Below are 20,223 nucleotides of genomic sequence, written 5' to 3'. Positions count from 1 at the left end.
CTATGGGCAGGGTAGGCAGATCCAGCGGCGGGGAAGGCCATCCATAGGCTGCTAGTGAGAGCTGTTGCTGTCAGAGGGCTTTAATTGATACAAAGAGGTGCAGTACTGTAGAACAGAGCCAAATCACCTCTGTGTGGGGCAATTTCTCTTACAGCTTTACTTATAACTTAATTGATATAAGGAGGAAGAGTGATGTGGTGCTTAAGGATGTGGTTTAGCGGTGGACTTGGCAGCATTACGTTAATGGTTGGAATCAATGTTCTTAAAGATCTTTTCCAACCTAAATGATTCTATGATTCTAAAGAGGGATAGTGATAGGAGACTGCAGGCAACTGAACTGCAGACAACTCTGTGAAGTCTTTGTCATCACTATCCTTTTTGTGTGTTGCTCACAACCTGTATTTTCATATTTCATGCATTGACAAGCATTGGTCCTTTACCATCTTACCACAGAGTGAATCAGATTGCTAGGAAAAAAAAAATCTCTAAGAATGAAAAAAACAGAAAAACTTTAAATGGCTCCCTGAAGTATTAAGATCAACCTTTATTTTCTTTATGCAGAAACATTTATAGTCACCATGGATTAAAAGTATGGCATAGATTACTTTCTTGAAAACTGTTAGGCAGAAATTACCCCCGTCCTGCTGTTGATGCTACTGGTGGGCTTCAGAGAAAGCAAAGAGCTTGATTCTTACTAACATCAAATACTCTTAATTTTGAGGGGTTTCCGTTTGGTTTGTGTAGGTTTTTTTCTTTCTTTTGGTTTTTTTTTTGTTTGGTTGGTTTGTTGATTGTTTTGTTGGGTTTTTTTTTGAGAAGGGCAACTATAATTTTAACCTAAAACAAACAGAAGGGTCAAAAAGAAGGAAATCCTAGTATCAACTGTGTATTCCAACTCCATTTTGTTTCTTACAGGGACAAGCTGATCTTCTCAAATATGCTAAAAATGAAGCACTGGAGAATCTGAAACAAATCCATTATGCCACTCTTTCGTGTGGACTCAATAAGCGAGGCACTGAAAATGCAGAAATCTCAAAGCCTCGTCGAAGTCTGGAGGTCATACCTGAAAAAGCAGGTGATGAAAATGGAGAATGAGAGAAGGCTCTTCTCGTAATTTTGGAGTTTATAACTCTGTGACCAATTGTAGCTGCATAGGACATTTGCTTTGCACTTACTGTTGGAAAATATTTGGGATTTTTAAAGCACAACTGGAGAAGCTAATTACAATCTGTTGAAACTGTGAATGTATGTAGCAACTCTGCTTGTGAAGGCGATGACATTGTGTAACATGGAAATTACATTATTGGCCTAAATATAACAAATATATGTAAAAGATACTGTAATTCAGTAATTGCGTGCTGAAAAGTTCATTGTAGTGCCATTGGGAAATGACCATTTTTAAAATGAGATGTAATTAGCAGGAAATCAGTTGACAGAATTTGACAAGATGACTTGATTTTCAAACTAATTCGATGCACAGGTAGTTTCTTTCTTTGCACAATTTGTTAATTGTGCTAGAGAGATGTACTATTCTTTTGAAAATCAGGTCCAAAAAAGTGGAGTCCACGTTTCACACTGTATGTGATTCAGCCGCTCAGATATTTGGGGTTGAGGTGATATTGATTTTATTGTTGAGCCATAAATGAAAATGAGAATGTAATTAGACAGTGATCACTGACTTCAGTGCACTATTGGAGAGCCATTATGTAAAAGGAAAATGTGCAATCAATCTGATAGCCTATGTCAGAAGAAGATACATACCTATTTTGCCTAAGATCTTCTGCAAATGTGTGTAGATAATGTGACCAAATTGCAAGTAAAATGATGTAAATAGTTTTTCATTTTGTGAAGTGAAGTGCTCATATTAAAAAGAGTTTTATGAGATTGCTCTCAAACAAGTAAAGCTTTTAACTAAATTTTAACTTTTTTATTTTTTGAGTATTTTCTTCCTTACAGAATAGGTGATATCTCTATAAGCAGGTTTGTCAAAAAAATAAATCAGTTGCTGTTCTGGTTCTGTTTTGGTTTTCTGAAAACATTAGATAAAGATATTGTAGCTGATATGCTCATTGTAAAATGACTATACCAACTTAGAGTGTTCTCTTCCTGTTTCTGATTTAACAATAAAATGGACTATATAATTACAGAAGCTAATAAATTTGAAGAAAAACAAGCAAAATCTTACATAGATGAAAATGCAGTTTTTGTTCAGTTATGGGGAAAAAAGGGGAAGATGGTGATGTCTATTTAAAAGCATTTTTTAATTAGAGGTCTTCAAGAAATGCATTCTACATGTTTTTTTTTCTTTTTTTAACCAGTTCAAGATGCTCTTTCTGCATTGAGACTGTAATGAACATCTACATATGTATAACATCCTGTAAAAGTCAATAGAGCTCTGAACAAGAACATTGCTATACTTGCACTTCATCTGAATTATTAGAGACTTAATTTATTTTCTAGTTATTATAAAATTAAAGCAGGGACAGGACGGGATGAAAACAGTTTGCACAGTAAATGTCACATCTTGAGCCTGCACTTTTAAATGTCAAACTCTATGGGTTAGGAGCAGTTTTAGAAGGTGCTAAGCTCTTTCAGTGTCTAGTTACAGATTGTGTGCCTTAATATTATGATCTTGCCAGGAGCAAGTTCTATTCTGTGGTGTACAAAATGAAACATTTAGCCTGTGGTAAACACCTGCAGGTATTGCTTTTTAGGCAGTGCTTTTCTGTGTTTGCAACTGGAAGTCTTCTCATTGTAGCTGGAAGTCTTCTGATTGAACCTGAAGTTGATGGGAAGCAACATGAAACTCACGGTTGCTAACTGTATTCTGAGCTGATGTGAAATTAGTCTTCAGAGCCAAATCTATCACGGCTAAATCTGATTTATCTACAGAAAAATAACTGTGTTACACCAAGGTTCATCTGTGCCATAAATATACAGTCAGTTTCAGTTCCTCAGAAAGCCCAAAACCTAGGCTGTTGGAATTTTAGTTCTGACTTTTAGTCCTAATTGATGGAGACTGTGGAAAAATGTCATCACAATTAGCATTATGCTTCAAAGAGGCCTAAAAGCCAGTAAGGTTCCATTTGCAGGCCTGCCCTACCACTGTTTGCATGGCATTTAAGGAATGAATTCATTTATATCACATTACCCTTTTCTGTAGAGTCTCTTCCTACAACCAGGTTATCAGAACCAATGCTTGGGTATTCTTAGCATTTATGTGTTTCTCTTTAGCACACTACAACCTGAAAAGAGGTGAGGGAACACTGAAAGCACTCAACACAGTTTGGTGCTTTTTTTCTTGGTTTTAAGGCAAAAAATAGTTAAGTGAAGAATGAGTATCACATACACTAGGTCTGAGAGATTTTGTATGTTCAACTCTACAATATATGTAACTCTGCTTACTCTGATCCCATTCTATCTTGTTAGAATTACAATTGATACATAGTTCTGCTTTAAAAAAATTAAAATACATCCATTTAGCTAAGTGACAGTTTAAATATGTTGGGATTTGAGTGTAGTGCTGATTCCTTAAAATGGAGGTCAGTTTCATGCATTATTGATGCTCAGTCGAAATCTGTGTGTACCAGAAAGTCTTAAAATGAGCTGAGTCAAGCAGATACTCTGAAAGGTGATGTGCAGCTAAAAAGCCTTCAGGGAGTTTACATGTTGCATGTAAAAGAGTTCAGGGTAAACACCTGCAAGCAAAGTATCTGGCTCTATTGTTAACCTAGTGATGATAATTTCAAACCCAGATGTATTAGTATATTTTTCTCGGTTGTATTTTCTTAAAGCATTCTTTGCATCCATATTATCAGTCCATTTTTTTTTACAATGTTTATTTTAGGTTATATAGAAAGAAGCACCCAATATCCAGTGAAGTATTCCAAATAACATTATTCACAGGTTGACTTTACAGTTTTTCAAGGCCTTTATTTTTTTAAATAAACTGTAATACAGTTTAACTGTTTACATAGTTTTTAACTATGGAGGATGGAGGCAAAATACAAGTGACTGTTTATCTGAATGGCTTTTTTGCTTTTGTTTGGCTCCAATAAACAGTGAGTGAGTATGGGTATATGTAGAGACCTAAGTCAGCATATTGCTTAATTTAAAAGAAAATGCTACTTGGGAAAGGAAAAGTTCACATACAGATTAACCATGTAGACAATTCTTTTTTTAAATGTGAGGAAAAGGAGGAACACTGCCTGGTCGAAAAAGGAGCATCTCTCTAAAACATCATCTGCGTTCTTCCTACTTAAACTTCACTCCTCATTGGTTTTGTGTGGTGTGGTACACAGCAGCCATTGGATATTTACTCACAGAGCCCAGGACTATGCCTTCCATCCTCTGAACACACCCACCAGCTACAGAGGACAACTCTGTTCTCTAGGAATTCCTCCAGCAGCAGTTACTGAGGGGCACTTCTGAGTCTGTTGATGCCACCAAAACAGCAAAAACCTTCAGAGCAGAGCTGGGGATCATTCTCTACTGGGGGCAAAGCTCTACCGATGAAACTTTGTGCTGTCAATGGTAGTCTTCACTCAAGTCAGTAGGATTGAGATTGAAGTGCAGTGTTGCAAAATTTCCCCTTTATCTCAGGTCCTTTTTTCTTTACCTTCTCTTCACGCTCTTACATTGATGCTACGAAGACTACTAGAAATGGTGCCCTGCACAGTTTCACAAGTAGGCATGGTGAAAGATGCTGCATGAGTCAACCTTTTTTTCATCTACTTTGTACAACACAGGAATATTTTTATAAGGTTCCGTGGCTGGTTACTGTATTCACTTTTTCCTGTTTTGAAGTTGAAGCATGAGGGAGAGATGATTCAGAGTTGCCAGCATGAAAAATGGAAGTGAGTTCCAAAAATTTTAACACTGGTCTGCTAATCAAATAAAATATGCTGAAAGGAACCAATCCTTCACTCTTGCAGTACTTGAGTATCCCTTCCATTTGTATGATTTCCTAGTTTTCTGTTGCATGGATGTTATAAGTAATGCCGATTTCTTCTTGCTGTATGCATTGTTTGTTGCACATATCAAGGAAACTCCTGAATGTCCTGTGCACAGCGTAATAATCTTGCATTAAGGCTTGGCCTACCTAGGTTTACACTTCTGATAATTGAAGGTTAAAAATTAATATAGAGTGTTATTTGCAAGACGGGGGATCATACAGCCATATTCATGGCACATTATGCTCTTACAATGGCATCTTCACTGTGAAGTCATTTTATCCCTATATAGCTAACAGTCAGAGTGCTGCTGCCACAGGATGACTAGCCCATGGGGTTTTGATACTATGAACAAAATTCTGAAAGTGGTGACAATCACTAGCTAACTTTTTTTGACTGTAATGGGTGTAGGACTTCACCACAATTTTGTCCTTTTCTATTCACACCTACTCACTGTGACCAAGCTTTCTAAACGGAGTATTTAACAACTCGGTTTAAAGATTAATAGATCTGCATGTATCCTATAATGACCTTCAGTCTTTTGAACTCCAGTAAACACTTAAATCAAACCCTCCACAGTTCTTAGCACTCCCTAATTCCTTTTGCTGTCTGTTGTGAAAGCAGCTGTGGGACAGGCCAGTCTGATAATTTTTGAAACTAACCCATGTGATGTTCTTTATTCATTGCAACTTATTTGTTCTGAGTAAGAAAAAGGCAGTAAAACTCTTGAGGTTTTCTAGTTGTTTCTGTTTCTGGATGCTATTAAACTTCCTGACTCATCACCTCTGTTCTCTGAGTGGCTGTGGAAAGACGGGACAGTAAAAAGCTCAGCAGAAAGATTAGAAACAGGACTTCGTATACAAGAGCAACAACAAGTCGTCACAGGCTTTGGGGAACATGCATTGTAGTCAACCAAGTTGGAAAGGCACTTAAGGACTGAAATGCGGCAGTGAGAAGGAGAAAGACAAGCAAAATTGGATGTAAAAAAAAAAATTAGCCCAGGAGTATAGGTAACCAGAGGATGGTGTGGTCCCAGTGCCATCCTACTGGATTCCTAATGCTTCCCATTGGTTACTGGTACTTTGGAACAAAAGATAATGTTTCTTTCCTCTACAATATCATCTGGTGTGGCAAAGAGAGCAGCGATGCTAGGAGAGTGGTCACGTACAAATGCTGAACTCCTAATTTCTCTTTTTGGGCCCAGCTGTATATGCTGCTTTGGCCTTCATACCTTTGCCACTTGAACTCCTGGGACTTTCCCCCTTAGTGCCACTTTGGCACACCAGAGTCAAGAGGAAACAGGGGGTGTATGTGTGATCAGGAGGAGAGCATTTGAGAGGCAGCGTGGGAGGGTGGTATGAAAGGAGGCAGCTTGAGCTGGAGTGGGCGTAGCACAACCAAATAGTGATTCATCTGTCATGAACCTCTCCTGTTTGTCAAGAGCAATTCAGCCTCGCTAAGCCACCTGCAGTCTGTAGAAGAGCTTTCTGAATGAGCTTGGATGTTTTATTAGTAATCTGTTTTCCATGGAGATGAATGTGGAGGAGCAGAGAGTCCTCTCGGCTGGATGCAGCACTGGCCTGTGCATTGGTCTGGGAGAAGAAAGCAGCAGGGCCAGGAAACAGAGCGCAGGAACTCAAAGGCCTGGGCTTTGTTCTCTGGCCCTCAGCTTCCTCCATCGATAAATTGGAGGAAGTGACACCTACCACTTTTTGAAGTAGCAGAAGAAACATACTGTGTAATGGCAGAAAAAAATAACCCCCGCAGAAGGTGGCTAGGAGTGAATAAACTGACATATAAATATAAATAGTGCTTCGTGAGAAGGCAGCACTCTGTGAATGCCATGTACATTAGGTTTCACTAGATACTGTTTTACAAAGTGCACTGATGCCTACATAGTTTTTCAATGGCATGTACTTAGCAGGCATTCTTAAATGTACTACTGATTGGTGAAGAGGGTATTGAAATAGAAATCCTATCAGTTGATTATAAACTACAAAATACAAATCCTATCAGTTGATTACAAACTAATCATGTCTGTGTGGGGTCCCAGGTCCTGGGGAGTTCCAATATTTTTATTGTCTATAAAGAGAGTAAAAAAAAATTTGTTATACTCTATAGACTTTACGCTGTGGCTCACAGTATGAAGCACTTCTTTTATTCTCAGACATTATCTTATGGATCAAAAAAAATCCCTCACAGAAATCTTAGAAAAAGCCTTAGGATTCAACTGTCCCTGTTCTGAATTCCAGAACTGATGATAACTACTGTGATTTTGATATGTCCTTAGCCAAATAATAATTAAATTTTTCAAGTATGAATATGTAACAAAATATCTTTTTATATATTGTACTGGTTCTGATACTTGTGCCAGGATTACTGGGAAAAGACAATTTCTTTGGATGGAGAAATAAGGATCATGTCTTAGACCAGGAATCTGTAATTGTGGAAGTGGGTGGGGAGCTTCCCAGGGGAGTAATGGTTGTCACTGTGTTTCAGAGAGTCCCATGCGTGTGTCGGGGAGCAGACAGCAAGCAGGACTGGAAACAGCATTTCCTGAACATCATTCTCCAGGGTACAATATTTTGTGCTTACATTTATTGGCACACAGTTTTACAGAACTATACACTTTACTCTTCACGACCTTTTGAGGTTTTTTTTAAACCTTGATTCACAATCAGTATTCGAAGTTTATTTGCTTGGAGATTGTTGCATTGATTTACTGAGTATTTTTCCACCACTCTTTCCAACATGGTTTTAGCAGTTAATAGGTCACAAATAGTAAGAACCAGAATGTGTGAAGAGCACTAGTGATGTCATCACTGTGACAACATGTGACTGAAAATTTGGTCACTATAATGTTAGCCCAGGAGGGGGAAGTGGCAGCTGTTACAAGATTAAGGACAGAACTGGTTATAAGAGATAGGATAGAATCAGTCCTGGAAGAGCAATCAGCTACTAAATCTAGGTCCTTCCACTCCCCTGTGTCACAACCAAGACTTCTCAGACATGACAGTTCAAGATAAAAACTCAATTTTGTATTAGAGATAATTCTCTGTAAGTGATGATCCGTCACATGTGATGGAGCACTCTGACAGCATCTCCCCAGAAGAATTCTAGCAAAAGAAAAATGGCATTTTCTACCTACATTAAATATCTGCCACAGCTCAAAGCCCAGAGGAAAACTACAAGAACAATAATTAAATATGAACAGAGTGTTTGAAGCTAATCAGTGATATGCCTTACCATAGCCACATTACCAAAAGTAGAGTGATCCTAGGATTAGGGCCCTGAAAAGATGACGTGCACCTGTACTGATGCAGAGATGCAGAGAACTGATGGGAGCACTGTACGCTCTAAAATCAATCACCTCCACATTTATCATAATCCACATAGAAAAAGACAACCTTGATCCAGTTTCTGAGCAGTGCTATATTTGTCATGTACTTACTTTCTTGTACAGAAACAAACTAGAAAGATAGTTAATAAATAGCACTGTAATAAGCAATGCTGGAATTGCAGCTTTTGCAAGCTGCCTAAGTATATAACATGCAAATGACGTCAATGCAATTCCCCCAAGTGCTAAATCTCTCTGAAAATCAGACCCTCACATTTAAGATTCTGTTCATAGACTATTCATTAGAAGAGCCAGATTAAAATTATTTTATGATCTGTACTGCAAGTAATAGTACCTATAACACTATAAGAATGGCTATATTTGATATTAAAATGTTACTGTTTCAAATATAGATGAAGTAGGTAAATGGTGAAACACATTAATGAAATAAAAGGCTGCAAAATACTGAAATCCATCCAGGATTTCTCTTTATAGTGGCTAGTAGTCAAAGCCACAGGTTCCATTGAGGCCAACTTTGCAAGCTCAAGAAGAATACCTTACAATATATACAGAATCACAGAGTTCTAGTGTGTTGCACTAAATGAAGAATGATTAGATGTCATGCATGAGGGCCCTAAATAATCTCTATTTCATCATATTTGAGAGAACTTTAAGCTATCTCCTGAAACAACTGGTACAAGTCAATGGCCAATGCCTGCTGCTACAGGAGATCTCCTGTTTTCCATAGATATTTCTGGTTTATGTTTAGTGCACAACTTATAAGGAACATTATTGTACCATAAACATGTTAAAAACAAGCCTCCCCCCTCCAGCATTAGTGACAGTAGGAAGGACAAGACACAGATTTCAGATCTGTTCAGAACCACATGATAACACTGAGTCCCACAAGCCCTAACTATATACTGGGGTTCAGAAACCAGGTTGTGTATCCAAAAGAATTTCCCAATTGTGTAGCAGAAGCTCCATGAAATACCTGACATCAAGAGAGGTCTAGCTTAGCATGGCTGCTACATAAAGCTGGAGAGCCAATTTGAAAGGCAGGGGACAACAGCAGTGAAAGACACCCAGTTGGGGGCATCCAGGTCTGCTTTCAAACTCCTCATTGTATTTGTCAGCTCAGTGTGAATCTCTGAATCCATTTTTCTTGCTTAGACCTGTGACATTTCTGCTGTTTGCCACAGGCTACCTATAATAGAAAAGTCCCTTCTGAACCTTTCTTCTCACTGTCAGTCAACAGTACGTATCAAGTGGCTTGTACTATCTTCCAGTAGAATAAAAACAAGTGATGTTTGGAAATGCAAAGAACAAGATAAAAAATATTCTTATTTTTATACATAGTGATATTTATATTTATAGTGATTCTATAGCAATATAGTAAAAGACACAGAAAAGGATGAGAGCTATCCTAATCATCCATCTGCAGTGTGATGTGGCATGTTCATAGCTTAGACTTAGCTATGGTTTAGGGAGAGACAGAACCTAAATGGAACTTTATCACATTCCAAGTCTTCCCAGCCAAAATCAACAGCTGGAAACAGATAAGAATATGTTGCCAAAATTAGGCAACAGCTATGGCCTGGGTCATTTCTAGCTGTTTCAGACTGAGTATGGAGAAAAAAATGAATACTTTTGCAGTAATTGGTGCTGCTACTGTACTTATCCCCAATTTTCTGAACTGTCAAGCCTCATTTCTTCTCTTATGTAGATTGACAGTCCTCTCCATGGTAATTCTCATTATGGTTTGAAGGACACCATGGCCTAGTTTTCTGGGGTAAGCAGTGAACGAGGGAAACATAGTCTGCTATTACATTGTCCGTGGTGTTCCGTAATGCTGATAGTGATAATGGGTTCCTTCTCATACAGTGGCAATTTGCTAGACAGGAGGATTGACAGAACTGTAATTCATCAGGCACAGGCTTGGGTGTAATAGACTGTGGCAAGGTGGCAAGTGTCCCAGTGTAGATGAACTGAGCTGAAAGAAACAGGGGGATTTCAAAGGTCCTGCCGCTGTTTTCCTGTATTTTGATGCGGCCACAGGATACAGAGGGAGAGGATAGGTTGCTGAAGAGAGAGGAGACACTTCCACTAAACCATGCGGTAAAAGGTAGGGTTTTCTCTGTGCTTGTCAGTGCTCCTCTGAAACAATATCCTTCACTGAATTGTATTAATTCTTTACCAATTCAATATGGAAAAGGTTATGTTTCCACCATGCCTCTTGTTCTTTAATTAGATTTCTCTGTTATTGATGCCCTCATAATAAAGGTTATGTTTGAATGGAATTTATACACTTACATGACATTTAAAACTGCACAGTAACAGTGTGTGAAGTCATTGCATGCAAAAGTACTATTAACTGCATGTCAGCATCCAATAAAGTCTCTGCACATTTAATCCTTTTTTAAGATCTTGAAGCTTATCTGATGTTGTGACATTTTATGGCATTTAAATGTCTCATCAGTAGGACTTTGTTCTTCTCCTCATACACACAACTCTTCTAAGAATGAAAGAGTTCTAACGTTGCAAATGAAGCAGGGAAGATGACAAAATAGGCTAGATCACCAGCTATTTCTCAAGTAAATTGTTGTAGTCAGTTGAACTACAAACACAAGCTGAAAGTTTGGACTTTTCCAGTGGTTTGAAGTGTGCTGAGGTGATATGGAGTTGGAAGGATGCTTATGCTGAAAACAAAGTTAGATTCAAATTCAGCTGGAAGGCCTAAAGGGAAAAAAATATAAAACCCTAGTCAAAGATGAATTACCACGTACTGGATGATCAACTGTGAAACAGTTCTCAAAAGCTTCAAACTGCCAACTGGTTTCAGACACAACATGAGGGGTTTGTAAAATGAAACCTGACACAAGTGAAAACAGACTGAGAAATATAGTGTGCTTATTTTATTAACTATTTCCCCTGCAGTGCTTCAGCAGTGGGCAGGCAGGCAGGCAATCAGCCCAACCTCTCACCCCCCTCAGCACAGCAGCTGCCTTTGCATCCAACACACACACACGGAGTGACCAAGCAGAGAGCAGGGCAGGACAGTTGTCAGGTCTTTCCCCTTTGGTAACTCAGTAAAGTGGGGATCAGGCACTTTGCAAGTTGTTATTTTCTCACATGCTCCACGTTAGGTACGAATGCACTCCCCACCAACGCAACGGTTTTAGGCTTAATGTTGTCAGCAGCCCACCACATGCATGTACCCTGTCTTCCACTGGGCCTTGAATGCTCTCAGGTAAGAATGTGACCAACCACGACTGCATCCATCCTGCACTGCACCTTGGCCACATAGCCAGACAGAGAGGACTCAGCAAACAAGGAGCTGTTAATAGAAAGGGCAATGAATCCGAAAGAGTTGCAGCAATGGCTGTCTTTGTTACTTATGTGCTTTCCTTGGGCTTGCTCTACCAAGCAGGATGTTGATGCACAGCACTGATGAAGGAAGAGGATTTTGAGTCTTGCTGGAGCATTAGATAGAGAGAGCTGCCCTAACTAAAGGAGCTTCTAATATATAAATCAGAAGACATAACAGTATCACACAGGTATGAGCAGACCTTGTGATGGGTTTGGCACATATCACATGCATCAGAGGCATTTTGAGGTGAAATCAGAATCCTTCCAGAAATTTTGAGGCCTCTTCCTAGTTTCAGTGTCTAAGTCAGCTCATTGCAGAGCTGTGTGTCTCTGGAGACCCATATCAAATGCTCACGCTGGGGACGGCTTTACTACTTGTTCTGTTTCTGACCCAGGAAAACTCTGAAATCAAATGGCAATGTCTTGAAAAGAGTGGCCAAGACTCTTCTAAGAAGTATAATTTCGTCTTTTTCCAAGTAGCATAAAGTTTGTGCTTGCTGAGCTCAACTTCCAAATTGCTTCCCTGAGGAAGAAAATCACACATAGAGGAAGATTTGTTTAGTGCCTGGAATAGAGAGGAGAAATGAGGTCTCAGGGGTGTTTGGAGACTAAGCTTAGGCTGGCCTGGCCTGGAATATTTTGAGAGAGAATATGTTTTTTTAGACCTCAAACCATACTGTGGTCTTGAGCCCAGCTGAACACATGACTAAGTGTCCGTGAGACTGCCAGGTGTGCTGGCATCCTGGGATTTGGCAGGAAGGCTCTGTGTGGTTTATGTGTAACATGTTACTTGAGGTACACCACAATCTATTTATAGCTACGCTGTGGCAGAGCTATGGATTTTCTCCCTGAGGATACTCAGCAAAACTAAACCACTTCCATGCTGAGAGATCTCGTGCTATTTATAAGGGACTCAGCTCCAGGTGAGCAAGAGCTGGGCCAGATGGGTGTCATCACTGCTGTTGGGAATGGCTATATGTAGACCAAAATTCTCGAAGTAGAGCATCACCACTAAAAATCAAGGTTTTGTTGGGCTACACCTCTGGGGCCCCATCTTTGAAATCGTCAGTCATGATGCAAATAATCATCGTATGTCTTCCCTGGGGTACTTTACTCATATAAAGCATCCTGACTTCAGCCACTGACAGCTATTTATATTCTAATTTCTCCACATATTTTGTGTAAATATTAGTGTGTGGTCCAGGCTGAGGTTGTTTCTAAATTTATCTCAGTTGGTTTGCCTGCCCCTTTTCATAACACTCTTGCCTCCTTTCCTGAAAGTTGCCACGAGGCTAAATTTATAATCTCACCAGCCGCTGCTTACTCTGTACTTCTGCAAAAAATGAAAGAAAAAAATCACAGCTCCATCTCCTCAGCATGAGGGGATGCCACTGTGCAGGTTTAAGTTGATCTCAGATCCATTTTACTGAAAATTTATGGCAAATACATGAGAAAAAGAGGTATTCAGTAATTTAGGTTGAACCAGTTCAGATAATTTAGTCTGCCTAACACCACATTATAAGCACCAGTTCACCTAGTGTCTCCTATCTGGATTCTTCACCTGCACCAGTTCTTTAAATCCACATCCCTTCCTAAGAGCTATGAAATGATGAAAATTAAAAATTAAACAATTTTTGTAGGTTACATTTTTCAAAGGCTATATTTTCTCATGGTAGGACTTCCACTTTATTTCTAGTTTGAGTTTGTCTGCCTTGAGCTTTCACTCATTCACCAGATAACAGATCCCATTATAATCAGAAATCTTTCCTGTGGTCCAATCATGATGAAACATATATTATGTATCAGATCAAAGTATCTCACTGAAGTGCATTGTCAATGACTCAAGTCAGTCTTTTGACTTCCTTATTAATCCTTTTTGATCTCTCAGCGTGAATTCTGATGTTGACACTACGAAAACATATTCAGGAATGACAGACACAGTCCCTGCTAGTGATATGTCAAGAGATCCCATTGCTAGTCACAGGTTTTTTCTTTCCTAAATGTAGGAAATTTCCTTTTAATGCAGTCATACAGTCAAGTGATGCAAATCCATCTGTACAAATGTTTTCACCTCACTTTTAGTTACACTCCAGTTATGTGTCCTCTGTAAATGGAATCTTTAATTATATTGTTTTTCAGATCAGTATAAAGAAAGTAACCATCAGGCACTACATGGCACTCAGCTAGAAATGCTTCTTCTGGGTGGTGTCTTTCCAGTAAAATTAACTACATATTAATACCATTAAACTAATCTTAGATAGTTTAAATTAGTTAAAAATCAAAATATCAGTCATGACATGGAGCATTTCTGTACAAAATTATCAAGTTACAATTACATCAAATAAGAAGTTAGGCTTACTTGACATTTTGCTTAGTAAAATAATTTTAATTGAAATTTAGTAAGTTGTCATCCTTTGTTTCCCCCTCCCCCCACACCCCTCTGGCCCAATTAACTGGTATAAATAGTGTATTATGCTTTTTTTTTTTTCAGGATTGCACAGCTAATGTAGTTTCCGTCTTCACTCCTTTGGAAGTACTACACATCTTCTGGCTTTTCTGTTCTGGGAACTTTCTCAGCTTACCACGCTTAGTTAGGAACAAAGTCAAAGGTTCAGACAGTTTCTGAACAATTTTTTAATATGTCTACATGAAAAGAGGGATCCAAATCCATCCTTTTTACTTAGCAGCTACCACTCCTTTAACAATAAACATTTAGCTGAAGTAATGTTGTACAACTTTGAAACATCTGATTGACACAGTAAGAGCAGATGGCATCTTCAATGTGAAACAGGAGTTTATGCTCAATAAACAAAGCACGGACCAGGGTTTGGGTTTTGCTGCTGAACATCATGTGAGTGTTGATACTCCTTGAGCAGGAAATATGAAACAAAACATTGACTCACTTAAGTGTCTACTTCAAACCCACAAAACATTATTCTTTGAGTCTCACACGTCTCAGGCTTGGCAAGACTATCAATTTATGTACTTCTTTCTTTTTTTTTTTAAGTATTTTTTTTCTGAAGAAATTGGTAGAGCTTGTGCTTGCAGAGGACTATTATGCTGAGAAACCTGACACAGCCACCCCTACCTCCTACCTCCTGCCTCGCCTACCTCCCTTTACAGCACCTCTCTACTAGTTTAAGGATAGATTCACTGTACTGAAACACCACCTCTTGGAAGAATAGCAGCAAGCAGTTCTAAGTTGCATTCATTGCAAGTATCCATCAAAAAAAAAAAAAAAAGAGAAACTTTTTAAGCTTTTTTTTTCAGATTTCAGGATAGACGAGAAAACGAATTTTCAACCATCAAAGCACAGCAGTTACCAGCTACTATTTAATGAGTGGCAGGTTTCATTCAGACTAACGTACACACTTTTTCCCTTTTTTTATTTTTCCCCCTTCCTTTCTGGCACTGAAATATAGAGCCAGACTCTTTATGATAACTCTGTTTTGCTAATTAATCTAATTAAATGCTTTATGTAATTTTGCAGAGTAGAGAAAGCTATTCAAGATTGTTATCATTAGGTTAAAGAGCTGACAATTGATGGAGATAATTTTTTCTTAACAGGCTGTAACCTTTCTGCGGGCAACCCCCGCCCCCCAGGGGAGTTCTTCAATTAAATCAATAACGCTTCTGAGGAGAAAGAACTTTGCTTTTTAAGAATCATGTAAACAAATTTTCAGCGGCTTCTCATTGCTTTGCTCGAGAAGAAGAGCAGCAGCTGTTTATCAATACCTGCTGTGCACAGCTTTGACAAGCTTGCATTTGAGAATAGCAGCTACTGCCTAGCTATGGTGCGGGTTGAGAAGTAGGGGGTTTGAAGGTGTCATGTGGGGTCTGGAGAAACCTTGGCAAAATAAAACAGTTTCTGGATCGGGTAAATGTCAGAACTTGGAGTGGTTCCTTGGCAGGCTAGGGAAATGAGCTTTAAACTGCTGGTGTATTTGTTACTGTTTGGATACAAGAAGGCCTGACAAGAAGATAAATGTAACTGGATGAAGAGGTGGAGAAAGCTCATCATCATGACTTTTGCCAGCCTTAAAGCTTTAATAAGCAGAACTTGTTGGGATATTTTTGTTGGGGTGATTTTTTTGGGTTTGTTTGGTTTTGGGGGGGTTTTGTGTTTGTTTGTTGGGGGGGGATTGTGATTTTTTTCTTCTTTTTTTTTTTTTTTTTTTTTTTTTTTTTTTTTTTTTTTTTCTAACACCATTCCCAAATGCCATTATTTTGCCTGCAAATCAGCCTGGGAAGTCCCTCAGTCCTCGGTAGTGACCAGACGCTGATGTCCCTGGTCTAAGCAAGCTCAGGGCAAGTTCAGTGCAACTGCATGCACCCAGGACAGAACTGTGCCCACGGAGCAGCCAAACCCACTTGTGTCCTTCTGGTGTTTTTGGGGGGGGTGGTGGTGGTGTGTCTGTAAATGGAGGTTTCTGCAGCAGCCAGTGAGAGATTTTCTAGCACTTAATCTTGGTTAAGATGCCTGGTTACCTTCTCTGAGAAAAGGGTGTGTAGCAGTTCACCGTGGCTGGGTCTCAACCTCTTTTCTTTGGCTCAGCTCCTTCCCTCTGCTGGCTCACAGCATCCTGAGGACGCAGCCACAGAGACACCTCTGTCTCCCTCCCTGCACAGCCTGACCTCTCTGGTAAAAAGCTGGTCTTCTTAAGCTACTGGTTTTGTGTGAAATATCTCTTTGCTTGTAGCAAATATGGCTACTTTCTGTCCTTTTACTTCTCAGCCCTGATCCTTTAACCACAGCAGTTCGCAGGCTGGCAGGCACCGGAGCTGTGTTTGCTGCAGAGCCCATTCTTCTCAGTGGACAGGTGCCAGCTCTGTTGCACAAGGATCTGGCCAGTTTGGGGAAGTACATAGGAAACAAAACTCACATGAGGTAATAAGTAACAACGAACCCTTGGCTTCAACAAGAAATAAGCTGGAACTATCACGTCAGCCTTTGGTTTTGGTGCATTTTAAGCTTTTGTATGATGATGTGGATCATCCTCAGCTTGTTTGAGGCAGTAATCTATCATCTCCACTTAATACTGCTCATTAAAAGCTCCATCAATATGATGGGTGGTGCACCATGCTCTACAAAAGGTCAATAAAGACAGGCCACCAATACTGAAAAAGGAAAGTTAAATAAAAGTCCAGGTCAGAAGTGAACTAGTGGTCAGGGATCCCATTGGTCAGAGAATATTTGGACAAAATTAATTTGGAAAATTTTCAGTATGAATTCAGAAATGTTTTAATTTGAATCCTTCTGCCTTGATCTATTGAACTAATTTCTAGTAGTTGCCTTGACTCAAAAAATTGGCCTTTATTTTTTTTGTTCTGTCTGCAATCTTTAACACTACAATAGGTAATACACAGCCACAAAAACAGACCACCATTTCTTGATCATTTGTTAAATGGGAATTTTACACTGTTATGGACACTAAATGTATTCCATTCTCTGTATCATACAATTACAGTGTTTTTTACTTCACAGTTTGTGTCCTTGGCTCTTAGAGCTAGAAAGTTACTTTGTGCAATAAAATAAGAGAATTACAGCTTTTATTAAAATGAGAAACTGGCTTTATAGGGGTTTCAAAGGTTTTATTCAAGTCCTTATTGTCACCATCTACACAGTATTCAGCTAAATTTCTCCTAGAGATGCACACAGCAGAGAGTGTCCAAGCAAAGCTGACTGTGCCATCAAGAGAGACAGTTGCACAATGTGACTTCTATGCTATGGCCACGACTGAGGTCTTTCTGTTTGCATCAAAAGGAAAGTCCGCTCATAAAAATTAGGGGGAAAAAAAAATCCAACCACTTACTTTTCTGCTGCTCTTGTGTGTTCAGCGTGGTTTTAGTGGCACAAGAACTACTGACAAGACTCAGAAGTGATGTTGCAAAAGGTTCTTCATGTAGCAAATGTAGTACTATGAGCCAAAAGAATGATACTGAAACCTAAAATCTTCGAGACTGAAAAATAGGATTGCAAGTTGTGCACTGGACATTATTTCTCTTATGGGACACTTACACTAACTATAACTGTAACTGTGCTCAGCATTACTTTCTTCAGAGGGATTGAATCATGTGCTAGTCAGAGCACAAGTGCTGCTGCAAGGCTATTTATGTAGCTACTTCTCTGTGCCAGATGCACCAAGGGAAAGGGGTTGCTTTGATCTTAGCCAGCAAGAGCAGAGCAGTGCGCACAGGAGACCTGAGCTCTCTTCCTGATGTTGTCATTCAGCGCATCAAATTACGCACAGCAAATCAACTTCCTAAGCTCTATACCTCAAAAGTGAAACAGATGGGTGATATCAGCTTCCTCCCACTGTTAAATGAGGATGAAGCACATACTGATGAAAACTCCCCTGGCAGACGATTTTGAGAGCTACATGCTCAAAAGAACACAAAAGGGTTAACTTTATAGAAGAGTGGCTTTTTCCATGTTCTGATTTTAGAGAGAAGGGACATTTATTTTTAATGATTTTCCATTTGGATTTTGTCTTAGTCTAGTTTTTGAGGGTGGATCTAAATTAATAGGATGTTCATTATGCTCACTGCACATAGGCACACAGACAATTTTGCCTTTAGGAGGAGGCAGCATATAAATGGCAGCGTACATTGGACATTTCTGCTGTTGTATTGGTGCTATAAAAGCAAAAATAACCCCTGCCTCTGCTGATGCTGTATGTGATTCAAGGGGAACTAGATGGACATTAATTTAAAATTATGTATTACACAGGACTGGGTTTTTTTAGTCAGAAAATAGCATTTGATACACAGTCAGCAACCAATTTAAGTCAAAATTAAACTAGAGATCATAGATCTATCTTACATCATGATCTCCAAATGGACAAAGCAGCAGTGTAGATTTATACATTCATATATCTTGCTTAACACTGTTTACTTCCTCTAATGACTTCAGTTTACTCAGTCAATTTTCCTCAAGCACGGCTTATGGCTGGAGGGTATTTTGGACTTATTCAGGCATCTCAGAATACTTTACAAATAAAACAGAGGCAACTGACCATAAAGCACATGATATTACCAGTAGTGTTATTAACATTTCCTCATCAACAGCGATGGAGGAGACAAAAGCCCACTATCTCATTGGGGAATGAAAGCTACATCTTGGGGAGAGCTAAGAAGGAAAGTGGACACATAAATAACTGCCCTGCATCTTCATTAAATTGACACTGTTTCTCAGGACAGGACTGTGTTTTGGTAAAGTTACTGCAAGACCAACACGAGCCTTCTCTATATTCCCTTGAAATCATACAGGGATTGGATGTCTGTTGTTTGTGATCACCTTATTTGCAGTGTTGTGCTAAGGGTGACCTGAAGAAGCTGCTTGCAGTGGAAACAGGATTGATTTCCTGTGCAGATAAATCTAGGCCAGGGGATGGCTCTATTCAGTGTTGAACTGGCAAAGAAAATAAGGAAAACAAAAAAAGGCAAACGCAGTGCAGGAACGGAAGAGGGAACTTATTCAAAGAAAGAACTAAGATTGCTGGAATCTCGTCTGTTTTTAAAAATAAAGTCTTTTTCAGAGTAAGGGGAAAGAGTATATTTAGGGCCAGCAAAACAACCTGGCTTTCCTGGCTCTATATATACACGATTTTGCCAAGCTCTGGCTAAAACCACCCAGTTTTCCCCCTCAGAAACAAACAACTCTGTTTGCTCCCAAAACTCAAAGAAAGCTTAATTCGCTTTAAGCTGCTAAAAAACCTTCCTGCATCTTGGGTTAGCATTGTGTGCCAGGCTTCAGCATGCTGAGAAATGAAAAAGTGCTTTGTAATGGAAAAGCTAGTTCATCCCTAACTACGTGGTGCCACAGTAATAAAAGAGAAAGTTGAAAACCTTTCCCTCTTAAAGAGGCCAGAAGGAACACAGAATTAATTTAAAAGGTGCAGACTCAAGAACACTGTTACCAAAACTATGCTTTCTGGCCATTTCCAGCCTCAGAGAACACTGGTTTTCTTGGATATTTGGTAATCCAATGAACTGCATGATAGAAAGAGAAAGCTACATGAAGCTATGCACTGTTATGGAGTGGAGGTTAATGAAGTTCATTTAACAGACCAGTGGTACAAATGTGTTATCAGATGGTTTGTGCAGATCCCAGATGGCTTCAGTAAAGCTGAGAACTTAAAACAGGTACCTCACATCTTGTCATTGCATTAATAAAGCATCAAGATACAGCTCTTCTGCAGCAATATTAATGACTTCCCATAAGTATGTGTTTTTACTGAGAAGGAACACATTTTAGCACCACATACCTCTAAGTCATATTTTTTTTTGTCAGATAATTGAATTATTTTTCTCATAGTGGAACAGTACTGGAAAACCTCAGACCTTGTCCTCAATTGCTGTACTACTTTGTTGATGAAGCAGGCAGCACTTGAGCATGAAGCATTACTCTTCCTCCTTTCCTGCCAGTTGAGGAGCCACAAGGGGAAGGGGAGACTAAGCAGACCCCCACTGCATCGCTGGCTGTGATAGTTACAGAGCAGAAAAAGCAGCCAGGCTGGACAGGACGAGATACTCCACCCTGGCTAGGCAGTACATAAGATGCTG

At 39.3% G+C, this 20,223-nt stretch overlaps 1 protein-coding gene across 1 annotated transcript in view; it reads left to right on the top strand.

Moving 5' to 3' along the window:
- The window catches only part of PLCL2 (phospholipase C like 2), a 97,558-nt gene extending 95,131 nt beyond the window's left edge, over positions 1–2,427 (top strand). The window contains exon 6 of the mRNA XM_008920424.3: positions 916–2,427. Coding sequence (XP_008918672.2) covers positions 916–1,095 — 180 coding nt within the window. The 3' untranslated portion in view covers positions 1,096–2,427. The remainder of the gene's footprint in view (positions 1–915) is intronic.
- The last annotated feature ends 17,796 nt before the right edge of the window (positions 2,428–20,223 follow it).

The sequence above is a fragment of the Manacus vitellinus genome, unplaced genomic scaffold (genome assembly GCF_001715985.3).
Source record: "Manacus vitellinus isolate BGI_N305 unplaced genomic scaffold, ASM171598v3 scaffold_3_pilon, whole genome shotgun sequence".
Classification (NCBI taxonomy): domain Eukaryota; kingdom Metazoa; phylum Chordata; class Aves; order Passeriformes; family Pipridae; genus Manacus; species Manacus vitellinus.
This window is presented reverse-complemented; position numbering and strand designations above follow the sequence as displayed.